The following is a 24,157-nucleotide window of genomic DNA, read 5'->3' on the forward strand; positions in this document are numbered from 1 at the left end:
TTTGGGGACCCGGTTCTGGTAACCGGATCCAGGCAGCACCACGATCAGCTCGTGGAGTCGATTGATCGGCGCGCAGCGATGGATGTGGACGGAATCTTCCGCTCGTTCGCCGCGCAGAAGATGAAGGACATTCGGGAAGAGAAGTCTCAAAGGTGATCCGCGCTGTTTGCCCACGCGAATCTCCCGCGCTCACCGCGAAAGTTGTATCGCTGTCGAAGCCGACTTCAGTTAGGCCGCTGCCAAGCGTCCGTCTCGCCTAGGCTACCCTGCCGGAAGAGGCGAGCCATGTCCGGCGGAGCCTGCAGGGTGACGGGGGGGCGGAGTCGGTCTATAATGTTTTGCTGCAGTAGACTTTCAGCATCAGGTATGGCCACTCCACTGCTGGATGGAAGCCTCCCTAAGCCGTTTGTGCCATCTCGCACGATCCTGCGAGCTAACAAAGCGCATAGAACCTCCACTCTAGCGTATTTCATTGCTCAGTCTCCTCGTTGCATGTGTTTGTTTACTAAATTATGTCATCCTGCTTATGGTTGCAGACTTTACAAATGTAATATATTTCATGGCTTGAGATTTTAATTTTGAGAGGTAATTGTGTCCTCTTTGCAGTTCTCATGCGGCTGGTGATGAAGGTGCGCAGGACGTTGCCGTGTCACGCGTGGACGACAACGTGGTTGCTCAGTGCTGCGTGAGTCGCCCTTCTCCGAGGAAAGTGACAGGTGAGTTGAGTGGTTGTGTTAGTTACACATCCGTGGCACCCCCTCCTCAATCAGCAGCGTCGTGTACATGTAGAGCCAGTTGGCTCCCTCTCACGTGCTTACACGTTGGGGCGCCACGGTGGGGAGATGTTAACTTCCTCGCCTGGTGTAAAGGAGGTCGTGGTTTCGATCCCAACCCTGGCTCCTGTATATTTGTAATTTGATGTCCTCTCTCCCCGTGGTCGCGTGGATGCTACTCCGGGTTTCCCCTCCACATTTAGAAACATGCCTTGAGAGTATTTGACTGTAGTAATAAACTACTGAGTTGAGCTATCATTTGTGGCTGGGTCGCTTCTGAAAAAGAGCTATATATCTCAGTGGGCCTTACCTGGTAAAATAAAAACAAGTTAATAGATTTAGTTTAGTTTACACATTTCCACAACTTAATCATTAACATCATCCATTGTCTATCCACTGATGAAGTTCTCCCAGCACAATCACCATTCCTCCACTAATCTGCATTTGGTATCCCTTATAGCCATGTGTTCAACCCAAGACCAATTACATACGACAGTATGTGTAACAGTAAATAATTTTCGGATTTAATTTGGCTCCTTGATCCATATGTTATTTCTTTCTCTTAGTGTAGTTCCAAGAATGTATCTCACCTTGCCTCTTTTCACATTTTTGTATTGTTATATGCTGCCTGTGCATGAATCGATTGAGCATTTCAACGCACACGCATGTTACATTTACAGTCAAGTAAACGTTATATAACAACACTGTTGATGATTCATGTTGATCAAATTCTAGTTCCTCTTTCAGGTGTGTACTGGTTCTGATTCATCCACTACAGGTGTATTTAACCAATAGTATGACCTACATGCAGTCCAATGCATTGCTTTGTATGATTTTGCATTGAGTAAAGGACACATACTCGTTCATTTATCTATATATTGTATGTACCCTCTAAAAGTTTTAGAAAAACGTTTACTTTTTTTTGTGAGATATCTGTTAATTACACGAAGCAACGGTTTAAAGTGCATGGTACTAATTCACAGAGCATCATTGCATGCTTTGGAGATGAGTTTGAAAACGATTTGTGTATATTTTTTATTGTGTGTGTTTCAGGCAAAGAAGAAAGTGACATGTCCCAGAGAGAAGGTGATGGACAGCAGTTGTCATCAGACAATGAAGGCAGCAATAAACCAAAACAACATAAAAAGAGCAAGTCCAAAAAGCACAAACAGAAACATCGTCACAAAAGTAAAAAAAAGAGAAAGAAGTCGAATGGAAAGTCATCTTCAGAGGATGAAGATAAATTGGACAAAAGGCGTAGTCGATCTCGATCGTCTTCCAAAATAAGGTTGGGTGAAGAAGTTGCATCTCATGCGAAGGAGAGAGGGGTTCTGCCCGGCTTAACAGTAGATGAGCCCATTGTGATGGTAACAGAGGAGTCTAAAATTAACAACATTCCTTTGAGTAGTGTAACAATAGTGAATGATATTACAAAGGAAGATTCGTCTAGTTCTGTTCAAAATACTTCTGCAGAACCGGAGCCTTCCACAAGCAAGGCTGATAATGAGTGCAGTAAAATAGTATCTCTGGATGTTTCTTTGCAGTTACAATCAGACACAGAACTTGACAAATCACTGCAAAGCAGAAGCGTTTTTTCTCCGATCAGCGTGAAGCAAGCAGAGGGCTTTCATGAGCATGCTGAGTCAGCATTATGCGGTGCAGGTGCAACTCAGGATATCCTTGCAACATTACCAGAGGCAAAAATAGCAGAAGACAGTCTTCATTTAGAGAAAAGTAATTCTGTTGACCATACCTCAAATAGTGAAAGTGTGACAGCAAAATCTTCAGATGTAAAAACGAAAGAAGCAATTGCTGAACAAACAAAAATTGGGTTTCTTGAGACCGTTTTAACTGATGAACTTGAAACGTCCAAAGTGAAGGAAGCAATTGGCGCAAAGGAGAAGCTCTTAGGATCTGACATCTGTCCAGAACGTGAACGAATTCCAAATACAGACGTGACTGCTGAGAGAAATACAGATGCTTCTGAACTTAAAGAAAACAAAACTGTTTCAGAAGAGCAAGTGAAAGATGTACTTTTTAAATTGAAGATGGATGTGGAAAAAAAACGGTCTCGTTCTCCTGAGCACCAAAAAAGTTCTCCACGGCAAGCTAAGAGAGATGCAAGTTCATCACCAAGCACGTCAAACCAAAAACAAAAATCTTGCTCTCCCTGTCACAGTGACAGGAGAAGGACCCGTTCTCGTTCACGTAGCAATAGGAAACTATTACGTGCGGAGTGTGGGGTTAAAAGGAAACCCCATTCACGAGCAAACGATGAGAGAGAGGCTTCTCCAAATAGAATGGAAGTAAAAAAACCGAGAAGCACTGTGTGTGTTTCAGGCAACGAAGAAAGTGACATGTCCCAGAGAGACGGTGATGGACAGCAGTTGTCATCAGACAATGAAAGCAACAATAAACCAAAAAAACATAAAGAGAGGAAGTACAAAAAACACAAACAGAAACATCATCACAAAAGTAAAAAAAAGAGAAAGAAGTCGAAAGGAAAGTCATCTTCAGAGGATGAAAAGAAATTGGACAAAAGGCGTAGTCGATCTCGATCGTCTTCCAAAATAAGGTTGGGCGAAGAAGTTGCATCTCATGCAAAGAAGAGAGGGGTTCTGCCCGGCTTAACAGTAAATGAGCCCATTGTGGTGGTAACAGAGGAGTCTAAAATTAACAACATTCCTTTGAGTAGTGTAACAATAGTGAATGATATTACAAAGGAAGATTCGTCTAGTTCTGTTCAAAATACTTCTGCAGAACCGGAGCCTTCCACAAGCAAGGCTGATAATGAGTGCAGTAAAATAGTATCTCTGGATGTTTATTTGCAGTTAGAATCAGACACAGAATTTGACAAATCACTGCAAAGCAGAAGCGTTTTTTCTCCGATCAGCGTGAAGCAAGCAGAGTGCTTTCATGAGCATGCCGAGTCAGCATTATGCGGTGCAGGTGCAACTCAGAATATCCTTGCAACATTACCAAAGGCAAAAATAGCAGAAGACAGTGTTCATTTAGAGAAAAGTAATTCTTTTGACCATACCTCAAATAGTGAAAGTGTGACAGCAAAATCTTCAGATGTAAAAACGAAAGAAGTAATTGCTGAACAAACAAAAATTGGGTTTCTTGAGATCGTTTTAACTGATGAACTTGAAACGCCCAAAGTGAAGGAAGAAATTGGCGCAAAGGAGAAGCTCTTAGGATCTGACATCTGTCCAGAACGTGAACGAATTCCAAATACAGACGTGACTGCTGAGACAAATACGGATGCTTCTGAACTTAAAGAAAACAAAACTGTTTCAGAAGAGCAAGTGAAAGATGTACTTTTTACATTGAAGATGGATGTGGACAAAAAACGGTCTCATTCTCCTGAGCACCAAAAAAGTTCTCCACGGCAAGCTGAGAGAGATGCAAGTTCATCACCAAGCACGTCAAACCAAAAACAAAAATCTTGTTCTCCCTCTCACAGTGACAGGAGAAGGACCCGTTCTCGTTCACGTAGCAATAGGAAACTATTACGTGCGGAGTGTGGGGTTAAAAGGAAACCACATTCACGAGCAAACGATGAGAAAGAGGCTTCTCCAAATAGAATGGAAGTAAAAAAAACAAGAAGCACTGACAAAATCCTTTCTCGTGAAGATGCTAGAAAGCAGTCTCGTTCGAATTCACGCGATGAAAGTCGGAGGAGATCCCGCTCACATTCCCGTGATGACAGAAATAATAAGTCTCGCTCACAATCTCGTAATCGGAAGAGGAAATCACGCTCACATTCAGACGATAGAAGTAAAAGATCTCGCTCGCGGTCCCGTGGTGATAGGAAGAGAAAGTCTCGCTCACGGTCTCACGATGATAGAAAGAAGAGGAGATCTCGCTCACTTTCCCGTGACAGGAGGCGGAGGAGGTCTCGCTCACAATCCCGTGATGATAAAAGAAAGAGGAGATATCGTTCACGATCTTGTGATGATAGAATAAAGAGGTCTCGTTCACGGTCCCGTGATAATAGGAGGAAGAAATCTCGCTCGCGTTCTTTTGGTGATAGAAAAAAGAGGTCTCGGTCACGTTCCCGTGATGATCGAAGGAGGAGCTCTCGTTCACGTTCTGAAAACAACAGACGGAAGAGGTCTTTGTCTGATGGAAGAAGATCTCGTTCCCATGACAAGAGAAGGAGATCCCGGTCTCATTCATCTGATGACCAAAGGAAGACATCGTCCTCCTATGTTCGTAATGAGACTTGTCGCTCGCGTCATGAAGAAAGAAGGAAAAAATCTTCCTCCCGCGAAGACCGGAGGATTAAGTCATCTTCACGTGATAATAGACGGAAAAAATCTTGCTCCAGAACTCGTGATGATAGAGGAAAAATGGTAGCCTCTCCTCATGACAACAGAAGTAAAAGGTCCTCATCCCATTCTCATGACGAAAGCAGGAAGAGATCACGATCGCGCTCTCGTGAGAGGAAAAAGAGATCTCGCTCCCGCGATGCCCAGTCGAAGCCATCGTCACCGCCACGCTCGCGAGACGGGGAAAAGAAGGCTTCGCGTGCAGATTTCAAGAAGTCGAGATCCCACTCTGCCGATAGAAAGAAACCTGCCGGGAATGTATCCGAAGGCAGATCCAAGTTGAGCCCTTTCTCACGCAAAGACAAAAACAAGTGCCGCTCCAGGTCGCCAAATGTCGCTGGTCGAAGTGGCTCTCGCGAAAGGCGGCGGAGGTCCCGTTCAACTTCCCGGAAACGAAGAAATAACAAATCTCCACTGAAGCTGACCGAGTTAGGTAAGGTGTAGGTTTGTGGTGTGCGTTACATTACTGTCTCCTGTAGCACATCGCCTTATACCATAATTGCACTGGGAAGTTTATTTTGACATTTCCCAACTCATGTTAAAATTGCTAAAGCATTAACTCTGTCTATCTTTCCATTTGTTTGAGGCAAGGAGTCATGATAACTCCAGAAAGTTGGCCTTATGTAATAATAGGTTATTATTAAGTTGTGTTGCTTTTAGAGACCAATTCTATAGATGACTGAGAAAACGTATCACAAGGTTGGACAAAATTCATAAAAATAGCTCATCGTTAACTACATGTACTTCTTCAACCATGGTGTGACGTCACTGATGTCGTCGCACGCTGATGAGGCATGGGGAGCAAGGTAGAGAAACCGGACGAGGCAGGTGAGATTCCACTCAAGAACCTCCGGGAATGAATCTCCCTCAAAAACAGTGATCTACCATAAATCGAATCCCCAAGTATCACGGCAGATCCACTCGCTACCTCCGCAAGTGGAAATTCAAAGAAGGCCCATCATGCAATTATGGAAACACAGACTAGGCCATTGACCTACTAGTAGCGAAACGCCGAAATTTTTATGTAAACAGTCCACAGCAAATCATTGTACGTATGTTGTATGTAGCCAATCGTGCTGATCAGAGGTGCAGGGGATGGACAACAAACGAAACACAAAAAGCAGTTATATAGAAATTGGTTTTCAATCTAGATTTAATTTAGAATTCAAAGTGCATAGCTCCAGTGGCTTCCTGATATTTGAAGGAAGAGCATTCCAGATGGCCGCAGAAGCGCACCTGAAAGTGCGCGATGCAGTAACCTTCTTTGTTTGATGGTTAGCCAAAAGTTGCTGCAAGGATGACCGGAGTTTGCTTGGTGGTTTATGCTCCTTGAAGAGTTAAGCAGGGTATTGTGATTCATTTGTGGCAAGCACTTTGTATGTAATGAGTCGCACTCATTACACACAAAGCCAATTTCTGGCTTACTAATCTGGACATAGGCTTACAAGTTGTTATTGTTTCAACCAGTATAGTCACATATATGTGTCTACTCCAGTCTACTACCAGTTATGCCGAAAAATCTTGAGAAATTAACCCCTGTTTGTCCCCCAACATGTAGACAAGGCTCAGCTGCTGGAGATCGCCAAGGCGAACGCGTCGGTGGTGAACCCCAAGGTGAGCGTGAACGTGATGAACTCCATTGGCCCGGCTGCTGCACTCTTCCCGCTCATCCTGCAGCGGCAGCAGGCGGCCGCGGCGGCGGTGGCGGCAACGACCGCGGCGCAGTTTCCAGTCACCACGACAACCTCGGTAACGGCGCCAGGGGCAGCTGGAATGACGACGACGCCGGGAGTGACAGCGCGGCAGCCGGACGTTGCCGGGGTGGACAACATCAAGGCGGATGTGGCGGCTTCCACCAAGGGCTTCAAGATGACCGCCATCAACAATTTCACACAGGTGCTTGTGCGTGTAGTTAACACGCTGGACTTGCGATCCGGAGGTCGCCACATACATCTCCCGACGCAGTGGTTTAAACAATGGGAAGATTCAATCAGTTTCAAAGACATTGCATATATTATCAGAGCATGTTTGTTTGCATGTTTACCACAAGCACGTGTGGTTAATGCGAACTTGATTCCTTACAAAAGGTTTCTATTTGGTGTTTGAACATCTTAACAGCTGTTTTATTGCCAGAAATGGTAAAACCTCTTCTTATTGTTTCATAATGGGAAAATTTCCAATATTCCTCCCACCTCTGTCCACTCAGCAGGATAAATTGGTACACCACAGATAATTGATGGTCAGGTTGCGTTCAGTGGGGTAAAGTGTCGTGCATTTTTCCTTACTCATTTTCAGAAGGGGCCACTTTTGCCCATGAGACAAAAGTGTGAGGGCCGCCAAACATATCAAACCGTTGGGTTTAACAGCACGATGATGGGGGGGAGGGGGTGTTTTACATTTGTGTGTTGTCGGGGGCTGCATGCCAGGGACCGCACTTAAAGGCCACCATGGCCACCAGTGGCCCGCGGGCCTTGCAGTGAGGAACACCGGTGTAAGCTACTCCCTCCCCTTCACAGACCTTTGGCCAGCATAGGCCAAATACCTGCTGTAGGGGTGCTCAAGTAGAGCTCCTCTTACCAGCAGTGGCATAAGCAAGTAATTGCCGGGCTGCACCTTTAACTGTTTTTCAGTTGCGTCGACTATTGTTCATGTTACAAAAGTAAATGTGTATAAATGATTGAAAATATCGCTTGATTTTAGAGCCCAGAGTCATTTTGTAACCAAATTTGATGGCCAGCATGGGCAGCATGCAGTTTAAGAGTTCCACGTTTCTCGTTGCGTATCTGGTTTGTGAACATGTTCCTCTGCAAGAACGCTTTGTTTATGCTCCTTGGTCCCGTCAGTTCTGTAAGCAGATAACTGAGAGCAAGGATGACGATGGGCCTGTGAACAAACCCGTGCGATCGCATGTCGAGGATGCAGGAGTAGAGGAGGCATTGAAGAAGGCTCCGTTCATACACCACCCCTTTAAACTGAACGAGCCCAAGCCCATCGCTTTCAGCTTAAATGTGAGTGGCGCCCAGCTGACCGAGCCTGCGAATGATGGTGTTTATTCTTACATTGATTTATGTCATGATGGTTACTGGTTTGCCGTTAATCGCGGCTTTGGTAGTTGCAATAATTTCTCACAATTTCTGTAAACGATGGAAAACTCATCAGATAAAAAGGTGCTTGCAAGCTGAAAATATGGATAATAACAACGCTACACGGAAAATATTTACAATTGTTTCTGCGCGTTTCGCAGAACGAATGTGGATGCTGGTTTTTATTGTTAATTTTATTATTATGATCCTGAGTTGGCAGTGGTGCACAGGCACCAATAGCACAAAATCAACACATGAGGCTAAAACACTGCCCTCCACAGGAAAAATGATATAACACGCAACAGTTTCACACAAAATGGCCCTTCTTCCTAGCAGAGAGATGGTTTCGTGGTTTGCTGTTGAGAACTTGTTTGGCAGTGTAATGGGTAATTTTTTATGTATGCCTAGCACATGCGCATGGCATTGTAAACTTGCTTCGGTGCTGCCCAGGACTTTCAGAGACTGCTTAATGAAAGGTATCACTTGCACGACGCAATTTGTCCACCATGTTGAGTAATGCCCGCAGGCAGAGGCACGTGCGTGCGTGTGTGCGCGCGTGTGTGCAGTTCCTAACTGCACGCGTGTACAGAAAAAATAGAGGGAGGGAGTAAATAAATAAGTGCACGTTCAGTCACGTACAACTGTTGAAAAGGACAGCTGGCCGAAATTCATGCTTCATTAATGTCGGTGTATTGTAGTGTAGCATGGCTATGTTTCATGGTGATGAACAGCTGTGCCAGAGTGAAATTTGACCCCACAATGAGAACAAAGTGCACGTTATCCTGCCTCGGCGATTACTCGTCATTTTGCCGCTGCAGCTGTCCTTTTACTAGAAAGCTGCTTTCAGTAAAATTGTTTAATGCAACATGTGGTCCTGGTGGCTTGGAAGACTAAGAATGGCAATCCTGGACGAAAACTAACACCACTCAGATTCAACACATTCTTCAACAACAATGCCTTCTATGAAGGAGGGCCATTGCCCTGAAATGTTACCTGTTATATAATTTTTCCTCTTTAAAGCAGCGTTTTTGACGGATGTGTTCACTTTTTTTATGTTTTCAGCTTATGTACTACATCAGCATCACAATTGTTTAACCACAGGTTCTTGGATCCAAAGGCGCATTCACATCTTAGCTTAACTTCAGTAGCACAATGGGACTTAATTTGACGGTAACAAATATAGAAATGCATTTTAAAAATTTAATCCCGACTAAAGCAGTGGTTCTCCACCTGTGGGATGGGCTCCTCCCCCCCCAACCCCGATAGGCGAGGGGGCACAGGCTGCAACATGGATCCCGTGCAGAAGACATTTTGAATGTGCACGGAGAACGTTGGCACCACGTTACGACAAAACAATTCTCGCACAAGAAAATAATACACAGCATGAAGCAAACGCCTTACACGAAACACACTAAAGCACAACATGAAGCAAATGCCTTTCGAACACTGTGTTAACTTGTGGTGTGGACTGGTGATCTCGTTGTGTACTGCATCCTTATTAATCTGGGCAGAGGGGAGGGAGTATGCAGGGACCAGTGGACTTACTTGCGGTTGGGGGGGGCATTCCATTGGGGTACCGCGGTGGTGAGATGTTAACTACCTCGCCTGGTTATACAGGAGCTTGTGGATTTGATCCCAACACTGACGCCTATTTATTTCGAGTTTGCGTGTTCTCTCCTTGGTCATGTGGATTTTTCTACGGCTCCTCCAGTTTTTTTCTCCACATTTATAAACATGCTTTTAGAGTATTTGGCTTCTATACATTTCCATTTGATAAGCCACTTCGTTGAGCTATGAATCGTGGCCAGGTCGCTTCTGAAAAAGAGCTATACAGCTCTGGGCCTTACCTGCTAAAATAAAACTAAAAGTAGTTTTTATTTCAAAAAGGTTGAGAACGAATGGACTAAACGCACGGTCTGACCTATCGCACGTGGATATCCCATGCCGTCTCATTCCACGGCAGAACCTAATGGTGAAGCCGCTGCAGCTGAAGCCGCCACAGGCGACACTCTCCAAGGAGTTCCCCGTGTCGTCCGGCAACCAGCACCGGCAAAAGGAGCAGGAGAGCGTGTACGGGCAGTGGGTGCCCGTGGAGAAGACCGGCACCGAAGAGATGGACGACAAAAACCAGGTCTTCCCCAAGCCGGTGGTGGGGGTGAGCCAATCCCGTCTGGGGAAACCCGCAGTGTGTTCCTCCTCCCCTGTGCCATGTGGACGAGACCGGTGAAGGTGGTGAAGGTGCAGCCTTGTAACTGCTATATATGCTCACGCGCCACTCTTGGCAGTCGGTCCTCTTCGAGAGGAAGCTTTAGAGAGGCCATTTAGTGGGCTTTATTAGTGTCTGGTGAGATTGTAATTTCCACCTAATCTGACAACACGATTGGAGCGGTAGTGGTAGTGGTTAGTGTACTCCGCTGTGAACCCGGCAATCTGAGTTTGATTTGTGACCACGGATGACAACTCCTCTGACTAGCGTGATGAAGTATGGTCAAACAGCCACCATGACTCACACAACGTGGGGAGGCCCTCATGCAGCAGTGGATTGACGAAGGGCTGTAAATTATACAAAGTTTATACAATATCCACCTTTTGCAGACTGCTGCTGGTTAACTATTGTCATCTCAATTGCACTTACATTTCCCAGTTTATTTAAGACCATCACTCTGAACCTCAATATTTCCTGGAGAAGACCCAGTCGGTCAAAACGCGTCCAGACATTACTTGGATGTGGGTCTTGACATTGTGACCGGTTTGTGCGTGCGTGCTCTCCACACTCGTCCCGTAGAACATAGTGGACCTGGGTGCTGTCATCACGAAACGCGCCGTCGCCGTGCAGAGGCTGGCACAGAACCCAACTGACATGGAGGCGATGCTGCTCATAGCCCGCTCACAGAGACAGGTGGGCACATTTACAGCGCTCCATCGCCACGCGCGCAGTGTACAATGCCAACGCAATACGGATCGAGTGTATAAAGCGGCTACATGCGACCGTTCAACATACATACGTGCATTGAGAAATATAATTTAACAAAAATTGAAAGGTATTTTTATATACATGTGTGTGGATGTAAACCCACCGTTGCATGTTTTGCTGTTTTTGCAGATTGAGTCTTGGGCTCAGGCCAGCACAGAGCCTGGCACCTTCACAGGGTCCACGGGGGTTCAGATTCTGTCTCCCCAGGAGCTCGCCAACACGGGGCAACAGGCCTGGCTCAAGAAGGTAATGGGCCCCAGCGAGAGTCGCTCCGTTTCGCTGCTGTCACTGCAACGCGTTTCCTGCCCTTGCACAGGTGGAGAGCCAGGGTCAGGTACAAGGCGTGGGTGCCCCTTGGGCTTAGTGGTCGGTGCAGAGTAAATGGAAGGTAATGATCTTGAAGCAGTGGGAGGAGATGAGTAGTCAGTGTTGTTTTTTTTAGGGCATTAGTGTTCCACCTGCTCCCATTAAACCGTCTGTTTCAGCAAATGGTCTAATAACAATACTCCTTGCATTTTGATGGCACCTATAACAAAATTAAACGCTCTCATAGGCTGGTTTATTTTAGCCTAGGGGAACCCCCTAATTGCAGCTGTTCCTGTGTGAACAGAGCACCGCCCTGCAATTGGGCATTAGTCTGCCAGTAGGAGGTGACGTTGATATTAGTCATTCCACTGATGTAGTTTGTGTGTGAAATTTGTTAATTATAAAGCACACTGTTTCCTACTGATAGAAACATTCCCTTCTGATCAGCTTCATTGCCACTTGACTGCTTATTGTATATTACAGCACATGAGTGATCAAATACGTTTATAAAAATTTCATTAACTTCACAAAACCATATTATGCCCCGAAAATCAGAATGCTTGAAGCTGAAGATATTTTTTGGCATGTGGTGTTGGCTTGCAGCTTTTGCAGTTGGCCTTGATTCCAAAACGTATTCCCCTTGGTGGCTTATTAAATAATTTGTCAGCCAGAGCAGAAATTGGTGCCAAAATGCCACTGTATCTGAAAATTCTTTAGTAGTTACAATTAATTTATTTGTCCGATAAAAGTGAATAATTGTGTAGGGCGGCAGCCATGGTGCAGTGGTTAGCACGCTGTGCTCTGATCCCATTGGCCGGTGCTCTATTCCTGGCCACTGCTAGCACCAATGTCTGGCTCCCGCACCTTCCGCCAACCTGCACTGACCAGCGTGGTTCGGTACGGTCTAACAAACCCCCATAAACAGACGTGTGAGGCCTTTGTCCAGCAGTTGATCGTAAAAAAGGCTTTAATATTATTAAACCCTTTGTACACATCAGTATACATATAAACGCAGTTTGTGCTTATATGTATATTTAGGAATACATAGCAAAATAGATTTACATTGAATATAACAATTGTAAATTTACATTGCAAACTGCACGTGGTGGATGTGGACCATAGTCTGCAGACTTAGAGGATTCTTTTCCTGTTAATATGCGCTCACTATTTCAGTGGTTTGCACGGCTAAATAACGGCGATGGTTATCGACGTTTTAAATAAACACAGCATGGTTTTGCCCTCCTCAAGTTGATTCTGGCGAGTGTAACGTCTGGTGTAGCCCATTGGCTAAGAGCAGACGCTCAAGTTTATTTTGTTTAACCAGGTGAGAACTCCAGAGGCCAGGATACATAGTCTCATCTTAATGTAGTTTTAAGGAGCGGTACATTTGTTAAGTGTCAAGATCTGAGGAAGTCTCCAAAGTGAAATATCAGCTGCTTTGATGGGAAAGTTTGGGCACTTATCAGAGAACACAATAATGTGTGACCATGTTCAGAGGGGTAGAACTATCTATAGACAGCTTATATGTGTATATGTGTATACGTACATCTATATATATAAAACTAGCCCGCAGTAATATGAAAGTAAGATTTTCGATAAGTGAGCAATGATCGAATGTGACGATTGGTGCTAATGAATTAATGTTTGGATAATGATCTCGTAGCATAGACCCATGTAAATTGCTTAATTAGTTTTAACACTTAGATTGTATCATTCTATTTGTTATTTTTAGAAGGCTTCTTTTAAAAAATATATAAAAACAAGTGCTACTTTGAAACGTTTAAATAACATAAGAAATTCACATAGATGTTATGCTATAATGAACACGATGAAATCAAGTGTATTGTTTAACCAGGTGGGAACTCAAGAGACATTGGGTTGAAACAATTAAAGCTAAATACAGTACAGTTATGGATACGGGTACTTGCAAGCACTGCAAGTACCACATTTGTTTATACTTCTCAAGGATGTTTGGGGCAAATGCTTTTGGGCAGGAGTTGCTCACGAACAGCATGACAATTGGATGGATTGGGTGCAGTCTTCACATCAATGTAGATATTAAATTCTTGTGGGAGGACCTTTATCACCGAGGTGTCTGTTAGAGTTGTTAACGGCACCGCCTGTTGTATCACAGGATACATTTTGAAATGTAAACCTGGATCTCAATTTACATGGGCCTATGATGCTGAGTTAATTATAAATGACTCGGCCATCCCGTGATCTGTGACGCAGACGTATAGGTGTATGGATGTGTGAGCAAGGGGTGAATTAATCCAAAGATAATGTTAATAAACAATGAGACATACCGGATGAATTTGAACATGTCGTTATCTTAGCCAGACGCAGACTGGTCAGTGTTTTTGAGTGGCTCACTTTAATGGCAATAACTCGCTCTGCACAGCAATGGGGCTTGCGCAAAGTCCAGCATGGCTGATTCATAATTGGTTTTTGGGTGAGGTCGTGTGGTCGCAATGTCGGGAGCTGTGCACCCTACACCACGCAACTCAGCCAGACAAATCAAGTTGTCGCCAGGACAAATCTGCCAATTGATGGTTTTCTATCAGCAAACCGTTTACTTTGAAAAGCAAGCGCAATTTGACAGCACGGCCGGTTTTGTCCTCACGAGAGTCGAGTTTTAATTCATCGCCTGCTCTGTGTGGATTTACGTGAACCAAAGATGACAGACAACCAGGAAGGCCTGTCAAACACCCACACAAACCTCTACTGTGGATCCAGGGACTTATGAGAACTCATTACGATTGCCGTAAGGAAAACCCAATATATATAATGAATTGGTAAATGTAAAAATGTGTATTATGCTCTAGCGTTTGCCCTACATTGATTTAAATATGATTTTTCACTCTATGTATATTTCAATCACCAGAACATTTAAGAAGTAGACACGCAAGTACAGTAATGCCGTTCTACCTACAGGTCACATAGATGATACTAGTTCCGTCTTGATTAATTCTGTGCTATTCTGCTAAAATAAAGCAAGAGTTCTCATAAGGGCGATTTACATGACACACAAAAAGTTGATCATTGTGTAGTTGCTTTGTAAAACAGGAATGGAATGCACCGGATTGGGCAATGCTCTACAGCCTGATTCATCTACTCCAGTCCAGTGAATTCCACCTGTGATTTTACACTGCAGCCCAGTGCAGCTATGGGGATCTAGGTGTTGTGTAACTTGCCCTGATGTCTCCTGGTCAATTCTTGCAGTCAACCTTTCCCAGCAATGTTCATTCATGCTGGCAGTCGCCCACAACTCAACCCACTGTTATTTGGAGCTCCGGTGATGGGAAAGCTTTAACATTCAGCAAAGTAGGCAAAACGAAGTACCTTCATAGGCATCGTAGTCCATGGTCCAGATTAGAATTCGGTACCGCAGGTTGTGGAAAATTTGTATGGATACGAGTTTCTGTATATGGCTAATAAAATTTGGGTTATGAGATATCATCTTCAATCACCAGGTAGTGTTATGCATTTCTGCATCATTCTTAAAGCACAGGGTTATCACAATGGCGCTGTTTCACAGACGGAGTCTCGCAGGAGTTTCACGGCATGGGCAACGTTACTAATTTTGGCAAACTGGGACCATTACGACGGCACACCTGCCCAGCTCTTTTTAAAATAACGCCGTGGGATTTGTAACGTCCACTGCGAAATAGACGGCACGTTTTTACGGTTAATGCACCTGCGGTATTAACCATGGCGGCCGTGGGCCTTGAACCACGAACCTCGGCAACGAGCGGCAGATGCTGTATCGCCACGACCGACCTGGGTTCTCTCCACCTCCCACAATGATTTGCCGTCTCCTCCTAGATACCAGTGTGCCGAGCGTCGAATACTTCGCCCCGTCTAGTTCTGAGTCTTCCTGTTTTTTCTCTTCCGTATGTCCATGTCCATTGCATCAGTGGGATATTGGCTATCCACGAACAAAGACGGCCATTGCATCGCGCGCTTTCAGATGCGCTCTTGCGGCTGCCTGGAACGCTCTTCCTTCCGATGTTCGGAAGCCACCGGAGCTATGCACTTTTAAATCTAGATTGAAAACTAATTTCTTTCCAACTTATTTTTGTCTTTAGTTTTTTGTCCTTCCCCCACTCCTCCGATTAGCACGGTTGGCTCCGTACGGTGCGAAAGAACTTCTCTATACATACATTCATAGGTGATTATTTACCAATATTATACTTTACCTACGTTTATTGCAGAATTCATATTTAATGGTGATTTAGAGATGTTTCGTACCACTCAAGTTTTCCATCATCTGAGGCGGTACCACAAAAGGAGAATATTTGTTCTGGGCCCATGTACTTGGAGTAATTTGCAGCGGGTATTACATTCTACACATCTTGGTCAAGCCGTACATTCTTGACGTAGAATATAGTCGCGTGATTGGTTTTGTGGAGTGGAAATAGAAGCCCAAAATATCTTTGCCGTGGAGTTTGTGTCCGTGGGTCCTGCTGGCTGTGTGAAGCTGCTGGGTTGGGATGAGTTCAAGTGTGGCAGAGCGGGCCAGGGAGCCGCACCACTCGGCAGCGTGTTGATGAGAGAACGAGGCAGGGGTGGCGTTTAACGAGCCTCGTTAACTCCACCCTACACTTGTTTGGACTCGTCAGGAGTCCATTAAAAAAACAGCCAATGCGTATGTTCGAAGACGTTACAGGAAAGATGCCGCACCGTGATTCTTTGAGTGCAAGTGTGGCGATCTGGCTCAGCGTAACACTGTGTATTGTTAATGCAGTATTCATCCACAACTGAAGAGTTACACGATAACTGTTAACTGTTAATTTAATTGCGGGCTGCTGCCGCCCCGACCTCGTTCTCTTGGGACTCAAACAGCGCGAGCGGTGCTGCTCCGTGGGCCGCGGGTGTCGTGGGCCTCCTTGGCTGTCCGTGATCTTTGCCGTTGATGCGCAAACAGACGCACCGTAGTGAGACAGACAGCCTGCCTCACTCGCACCAGCCAGTCGGAGGAGCCCAGAGGGAAGGAGCCCGGCCCAGCGGGAGGTGGCGGTTTGTATCGAGACTCCTGATTGGCCACCTTTGCCTATGTGTCATTGGCGGAGGCACAGGAGCAGCCAATCGGCACAGGTGTTTTTTACGTAGGGTGTTATAATTCCTTCCTGAGCGTTTGACATGTCCACAATTTGAGAATTTGTCACATTCATTGTTAATTTAAATCGCCTTCACAAGACTTAACTCGAGTGCCACAGTTGTGCTTTAATATCGCATGATTGCTACTTGTTTTAAGACACCTATTTCAAGTCCTGCCAGTGCTGTGAACTTAAGAGGATAAAACACTGCAGCATTTTCGAGTGGAGTTGTATTATCGAGGACCACATGATTTATTTTGGGGTGAAAATATGAAACCACATAAAAGTAACAATAAGGGTGCCTTGTCATGCCATTTAAAGTCATCCTTGCACCACCGCCATATTTACAAATGTTTATTCAGCAGAGTACATTTAAATAGACCTTTTTTCCCCCAACACGTTCTATCCTCTCAATTTGGTTAAAAGGTGCCATACAACCTGTAACCCCTTCATCCTCCATTCTCAATGACTGTGCACAGATATGCATGTGTACGTGTATTGATTGCATACAAGTTGCCTGCAATGTGCAATTTACACTAAAATTACTCGTCACTCGCATGAACGTGTGCTAAGTGTGGCTGTTAATGTAAACACGTGACGAGTCGCAGGAAGCCAACCGGCTACATTGAGAGAATTCACTCGCTTGGCTGCACACCTTCACAAGCAGATCGTCACTGTTTTTAATCGTCGTAGAATCCAAGTTGTGGGTCGCATCGTTTTGGGAAACGTTCCCGAGCGCATAGCGCTTGATACACATCGCAGTTCCATCTAAACTTTTTGTTAATGTGGCACACAAACACACTTGGGCATTAACCTTATATCTTCACTAAAACACACCTAATGGAAAAGGCACAGCAAAATTAAGAAAGTGATCTCGTGCCCTATTAGAATTTCTCTGTAATACCTGGACCGCTCGGATGTCGGGAATTATAGCACCCTGCACACCAGTGGGGTCTTGTGGCATTCATCATTCAATCCCGAGCATGTGTGTGTCACGGGGGAAGTGTCGATGCCATTCGCGCGCTGACGATACCTCCAAAGCGTTAGTCGCGTAACGCACAACGCCCCACACGTGCTTCCCTTTGAAGCGAGCAGTGTCGGTGGCCGATTTGAGTCGACAGCTGCACCCAGAGCGGCCAGACCAGCGCGGAAATCCACCGCCTCCCCCGGCGCACGACTCGCGAGCGGCACGCTGCGGCCCCGGCGAGGGGGTATGGCCACGGGAGGACACGACGCGGCGCTCGTAGTCACCGAAGGGTGGCCGCTACCAATTTGCAGGTGGCCGGTCGACGGCGAAACCAATGTTAGCGTGACGGCGCTCGCATACGAAGGCGGCGCTGTTGACGCGTCGCCGCAGAGCGGCGGCGTTTTAAGACGTAAAGCGATTGCGCCTCCGAGAGCAACATAGTCCCAGGCCCGTGGCCGCAGTGCGCTCACTCGCAGGCCCGGTCGTTTTTGATCCCTGGACGGATTGACCCCGGCTCCCACCTTGCCCCGTTTCCCTGCCGCGCCTTCACGGACCCTGGCGTCTGACACGGGGTTGTGCGCGCGCTCCACCTCCCCGACCTTGCAGGATCAGTTCTTGAGGGCGGCGCCAGTGAACGGTGGCATCGGAGCTCAGCTGATGAGGAAGATGGGCTGGAGCGAGGGCAAGGGCCTGGGCAAGAACAGCAGCGGCCCCGTGGAGCCCATCATAATGGACTTCAAGACTGACCGCCGAGGCAAGGACAATAGCGCGTCCGGTGCCAAAGGGGAGGAGGGCCCTTGGAGGTTGGGAGAGGGAAGGGAGTTATCAAGCAGGCAGGCAGAGCAAGTGGTGACATGTACCTGTGATCCAGCGTCTTGGAGGCAAGGGGTGGTGGATCACATCGACTCGTGAAACTCCAGCACGGGTGTTGAGCTGCAGGTCCCGTTGGGAGATGGCAGTATTTGTCGAGTGAGTTCATGAAGCCATCAGTGTAGACTTTTGAATCTGCTGTTGGCAGAGCAGCTTGGGCTGGATACCTGTGTAGAGGAGCTTCTTAGCTCTTTGGGTACTTGCAGCTTAAATCAAATGTCTGTGTCCCATACGTCTCCTTGTCTGTGTTGTATCTTAGCACTTTAGTCGCCTGCTACATGCACAACACTTTATAAGAATAATAATTGGACAAACAATACATATGCGGAGGTAGAGCGGTGTAAAATGAGAGTAAATGAATCACGAAAAGTCACTGTGCAATCAGTGGTTGGGTTGGTGATTTAGTTGTTTGTGTTTCAGGCTTGCTGGCGGATGGTGAGAAAGCTCAGAAGAAGTCTGGGCCCCTGACCATCATGAAAGACTTGTCTGGTCTGCACTGACCATCACACTTCACACAGAGACACAAGAAGCAAAGATAATGAATAACGCGTGCACACAGAGAGATCAAACAAGCAAATGGATTGCTTTTCTGCAAAAATGCCTAGTTAGGGCTGTGAGTTTTTTTTTTACTTTTAGACTAAGAATAACAGAAAATTACTTATTTGAATATTGTTTCATTACATTGGGATTTTCAAGCACGTCTCGTATGCATGATTGTGAGGATGTGGTTACCACCAGGCATGGGTGCTGCATCCTGTTGAGATAATCATGGTTTTTACCCTAATATCAATTGTCTATACATAATGTTATATTCTATTATCAATTCATCCTAGTCACTGCTGCGTGTCTGTGTGTAGGCAAGCACCCAGTGTCGGCCCTCATGGAGATCTGCACGAAGCGCAAGTGGATGGCACCTGACTTCATCGTCGTAAACGACAGTGGTCCCGACCACCGCAAAAACTTCCTTTTCAAGGTGCGCCTTGCATCTTGGTTCGGCGTTGATTTTCAAGGGCCTTCTATCTTTCTCTTTCGTATGGCTGATGTCGATGCAGAGCAACAACTCCAATTTCACATTACGGTGGTAAAGCCAGATAAGGAGTGCGTCGCCGTGATGTCACCGCCGTATTTGTGGATCGGACATTGCATCGTTATACGTTGCTCGGTCTGTTCTGGATGACTACAGTCGCGCACTGGAGAGTTTATTTTCAATTGTTGCTTCAGGAATCTGCATCTGAGGGGGTTGTATAACTGAGCCACACTGGGGCCATGCTGAACCAGCCTGGCGCGGCTCACGGGGAGATAAGTCGTTTTTCCACTGCAGAGGCTGAGCCGTGCCGCATGTATGATGAAAGTTATTCACCCTGGCCCTGGCCCTTGCCCAAGCCAGATTTGTGTGTTTCATGGTTTGATTCTGGCTCCGGTAGAAACCCACCAGTACCACGCGTGACCCACGCTGGCACGGTCTCGGATTTACCGGTGGCAAAGGGGGATCGGGTTGTAATTTTATGTTCGTGAGTTTAAATTCAAGTCGTGGGTTGACTCGGCTCATGATCTCAAAGTGCTAGATTAGAGGGGTACCACTGACCACTGTGTGGGATGTGAATAGCTGCTCTGGCTAAACTGGCTACTCCCCAATAGAGATGGAGAATGTTTTACCACTGGCTCAGGGCCACTGGGAAGGCTCACTGGGCTATATGGCACTTTCTCAGAAGCGACCTGATCGCAAATGATAGCTCGGCGAAGTGGCTTATGTGGAAATGTATAGCAGTCAAAATGCTCCAGTTGACCATAGCGACACTTGGATTTTGTGACTGCTCAAAGGTAAAAGATTAGAAATGCTGCACTATGAAGGCATGAGAATCAGAGGCCAGGCGACCATAACACTGAAGCTGCTCCATGGATCCTGGTCACCTCGCTCACGAGATCCACTGCCCCGCCATCGGTGGCCGCTCTATTAGCCGCGAGGCTCCCTCGCTGAGGAACTCCCTCACTGAGGAACTCCCTCACCAAGCCACTCCGCTCGCTCTTCTCTCTGCAGTCATTTCTCTCCTCACATCCACCCTCTTCAGCCGTGCTTTCGGGCTCGCTCAATTGCCACCTTTCGTATGTATGTCGAACGTCTCTCGCACTGTACGTAGCCAAACTGCTACATACGTCTTGACCCCTCCATTCCTTCACACGTTGTGCAATTCTGCGCCCTGAGACGCTTTGTTACGTTGCGTGCACGTTTGTCGGTTCTTGTTGTGTAAACAATAGTGCGTTCGTGCGTGTATCCCTGACAGGTGATCGTGAACGGCTGCGAGTACCAGCCCACCACGGCGAGCCCCAACAAAAAGCACGCCAAAGCGATGGCGGCCACCGTGGTGCTGCAATCCATGGGGCTCGTCCCGCGAAACAAGCCTGGGAGCTAGACGCCTCACGGCCACGCGCACCACGACGCGTACACCACCACCCGCACGGGGAGGGCTGCCCACGCCGTCGATGCCATTTTACTTCAGCCCTCGTCTCGGTTTTGTTATTCTAGCGCAGGGGTCGGCAACGAAAATAACAAAGGAGAGCCATTTCTTTTCGAATTTGGTAAAAAAAAACGCTATTTCAAGAGCCGCAATGCACGTGAATGCGAGACGGTGGTGGTCCTTAATTAATGACGTCACGAAGCGGTCCTTGAAGAGCCGCCGTATGCGGCAGGTTGCCGACCCCCGTTCTAGCAGGGAATGATGACGGTGAAAACTGTGAAAGTGAACCTCGTTTTTTGAGGGGGGGGGGGGGGGCGGGGGGAAACAAAAAGAACGTCATGGTGTTAATATTGTTGTGTTCAGTGTTTTTGTATTTACTAAAATCATTGCCACATTGTTGGTGATTTATCGAAGCCTTCGTAAAGGGGAGGGTGCCAGTCGGCTCAAGTCTGTCGATGTTTTTGTGGGTTTGAGGTAATGGGTGGTAACCACGTTGTGGGAAGTTTACAATACAATGGTTAGCCTACGGAGAGACCGGCTTCCACCTTAAAAATGTGGAATTTTCACCACTGGCTCGGTTCCAGCAATGGACACGAGCACCACACGGCACTCTTGTTGAGTAAGGAGATTGCTTGGACTCTTTCTTTGTTAATTCGCAGAGCGACAATGTTTCGTCAAGTTGTAACACGCGTTGTTTGACTCCGTGGTATGCGTTGGATGCCCAGTATTCGTGCCTGCACTTGCTCACACTCAGCCTTGCGTCCCCCTGCCTTGATACTGGCAGCAAATGAGCCATGGGGGGAGGGGGAGGTCGGACTTCACTTGAACTCGACAAATTCAACTTAGGATCTGTACTGCAAGTAATAACGGTGGCTGCCTGTAGCACAGGAAGCAAGACGTTGCAATCGCGCGTCTTTCGGTGGGTCCACACCGAAGCGATGAGTTGAGCAACTTGTTTGCATGCGAGTGCATTGTTTTATAGACGGATGTCTGAAACCAGTTGCAAACAGTCGTGCAACCGCTTGCTCACAGCAAAGACGGGACTCGTGAAATCGGTCTGCTCAGCGACTTGGTAGCGGCGTGTTTCATAACTTGCACATTTGCAAACCACCATTGTCTGTCGCAGTCCTGGCCTGTGCGATCGACGAAGCGATCCTGGAAAGGGCGTTGCCGGACACTTGAGCCACCACGCGCCAGATGTACAAATCTAGATTAGATGTGGAGTTGTTTCGCAACTACTCGCTCAGACGTGGACAAAGGGATTACGTTTCACGAATTCAAGAGCGGATTTGGTTGTGACTGATCGCTCGGTGTGAACCCGCCTTGATGTTGACGTCATGTTTATGATTACGCTTTTTGAGAGTGAGCGGATCGCAAGAGCCCCTCGTCGCTCACCGGTGCTGACTGTCGCCCCATGTGGCTGTCGAGTCGTCCCATTCTCGATTTGCGGGATCCAGAATGGGGCTACACAGTCACATGAAGAACCCACGTAATAAGTCCAGAAACAAGCCACAAATAATGACGTAGGACTCCTGAACACGTAATGATGTATGTAGAACTGTGTTCGCACCGTACGGAGCCAACCGTGCTAATTGGAGGAACTCGTGAATGGGGCTGTCATCAACTCCGACAGACAACCATCTTTGTTTATATTCGTTGGGTCTTTCGGTAAAGCCACGGAGAAAAAACACATTTTTGTTTACTTCAAAAAGCCTCGCCGAGTTTCATGGCTTTTTGTAGGGGGGGGGGGGGTCCTGCTAAGTTTTCTCAGTAGGGAGAGGGGGTGATTGGGGGGATTGCCCCGTAAATTTGAATCGAGTCGTTTGTGGGAAATATTTCGAATGTGGAGCGTGGCGCCGGCAAGTAATGGCCGATTCGTGCAAATCACGTCACGTGATCTCTTTTTGTGACGTCCACTGTTAAGTAGATGGCGCGCTTGTTGTGCTGAACACGCTGGCAGTATGAATGAGGGCGGCCTGCTGGACTCGAACCTTTAAACCTCTGCAACAAGGCCAGACCGTGTCACCACATTCGAGTCACTTGAGTGCATGCTCCTCGTGCCTTTGCACGACGGCGTGGGTACCTCTTGTCGCGATTACATCGATTTTCTTTAAAGATCCAGCTTTGGAGACGTACAATGTGCCAGCTAGCCGCAGACTGTAAAAGGATCAGATTGTCAAAATGTCAACATTTCCTTCTGATAATTTACCTTCACTGTCGCTGGTGTCTAACGGATGCTCAATGCAAGGACATAATGTGACCATTTACCTTTCTCTTCTGCGTTGGATGTTCAGTGTTCGGTTCCTTCTGATGGCCTGTCAGGTCTGAACCCAAATTAAATGTTATTTTTAAATATCCCTGAACAACATTTTTAAACGGGCACAATTTCTCGTGACGGGTTATGGAGGAAACCTTTTCATGTTTATAAGCTTGTTGGACTGATCGGTTTGTGACGTAAGTATAACATAACTTATGCTTCAGAAATTGTATTTATTTGTATTGCTTGCTTTTTACTGATGGAACACAACTGTAAATATTAAAAACAATAAAACTTGCAACTGTCATAGAATCATAGACTCATCGTATTAAATGTACAGGATGTACGGTATCTGAGAGTATATTCTATGGCAATCTGTTCAGGAGCTGAATGGCAATGTTGAGGTCTGCCAGCAGTGAGAGGGCTTCAGGAGAGAGTTTGTGTCGTTTTGCTGCTCCTACATTGGAGGAGCGCAGACGACAGTGGGTTGACTGCATGATCCACAGTTTGGGTTGCGTCGCCACAGCCGCACTGCTGTGGCTTGTCTTTAATCTTCCATTCATTAAGGATGTGTGCATCGGCCTGTTGATGTTGTGATGCGGTCGATGGTTCCACCAGTGTCTTCGAGGAATGCCAGACCAGGAGGTGCGTGATGTTTGGGTCTCGAATGAGGTGTTTATCCTGGACGCGTCCGCCTTGCTGTTCCACTCTGTTCGTGAGCGCTCTTCCGGATCTGGGTGAGATCCTAGAATGGTGACAGCAGCAGCGCGATCCCAGAGGGGGGGGGGGGGTGGGAACTTGAGATGGCGGCGAGGTTCATTGTTGGAGGTGTTGATTGATGGGTAGTTGAGATGATGAGCACTTATGTATGTTGATCTTTCTCAGTTCGTAGCCAACCGTGCTAATTGGAAGCGTGGGGGAGGACAGAAAACTAATTACAAAAAGGAGTTCTAAATCCATAATATAGGTTTTTTGGGTAATATCGTGTAAATATAAATGTGTTGTTAAACCCGCCACCACCCGGCACAGCTATTTAGT

General features: G+C 46.5%; 1 protein-coding gene across 3 annotated transcripts; it reads left to right on the top strand.

The window, feature by feature from the left end:
* Positions 1-23,431, top strand: LOC144734216 (uncharacterized). Of its 3 annotated transcripts, XM_078616330.1 has the most exons (12): positions 1-152; positions 607-716; positions 1,827-5,540; positions 6,666-7,003; positions 7,951-8,115; positions 10,154-10,345; positions 10,976-11,089; positions 11,294-11,410; positions 18,143-18,290; positions 18,827-18,895; positions 19,264-19,379; positions 20,689-23,431. In XM_078616330.1, the coding sequence occupies exons 1-12, from the start codon at positions 79-81 to the stop codon at positions 20,815-20,817; spliced, it is 5,286 nt and encodes a 1,761-aa protein (XP_078472456.1). In that variant the 5' UTR covers positions 1-78; the 3' UTR covers positions 20,818-23,431. The 3 variants fall into 3 exon arrangements, with proteins under 3 accessions (XP_078472456.1, XP_078472458.1, XP_078472457.1); XM_078616332.1 differs by lacking the exons at positions 18,827-18,895; positions 19,264-19,379; positions 20,689-23,431 and adding an exon at positions 16,398-16,567 and having other exon boundaries at positions 18,143-18,266; XM_078616331.1 differs by lacking the exons at positions 18,827-18,895; positions 19,264-19,379; positions 20,689-23,431 and having other exon boundaries at positions 16,398-18,194.
* The last annotated feature ends 726 nt before the right edge of the window (positions 23,432-24,157 follow it).

Source organism: Lampetra planeri, chromosome 50, assembly GCF_965212315.1.
Source record: "Lampetra planeri chromosome 50, kcLamPlan1.2.h2, whole genome shotgun sequence".
NCBI lineage: Eukaryota > Metazoa > Chordata > Hyperoartia > Petromyzontiformes > Petromyzontidae > Lampetra > Lampetra planeri.

Coding starts and splice junctions, on each gene's coding strand:
- LOC144734216 (XM_078616330.1), top strand. CDS start 79: ATGGATGTGGACGGAATCTTCCGCTCGTTCGCCGCGCAGAAGATGAAG. Junction 8,116..10,153: donor CCATCGCTTTCAGCTTAAAT/GTGAGTGGCGCC, acceptor ATTCCACGGCAG/AACCTAATGGTGAAGCCGCT. Junction 11,411..18,142: donor AACAGGCCTGGCTCAAGAAG/GTAATGGGCCCC, acceptor CCGACCTTGCAG/GATCAGTTCTTGAGGGCGGC.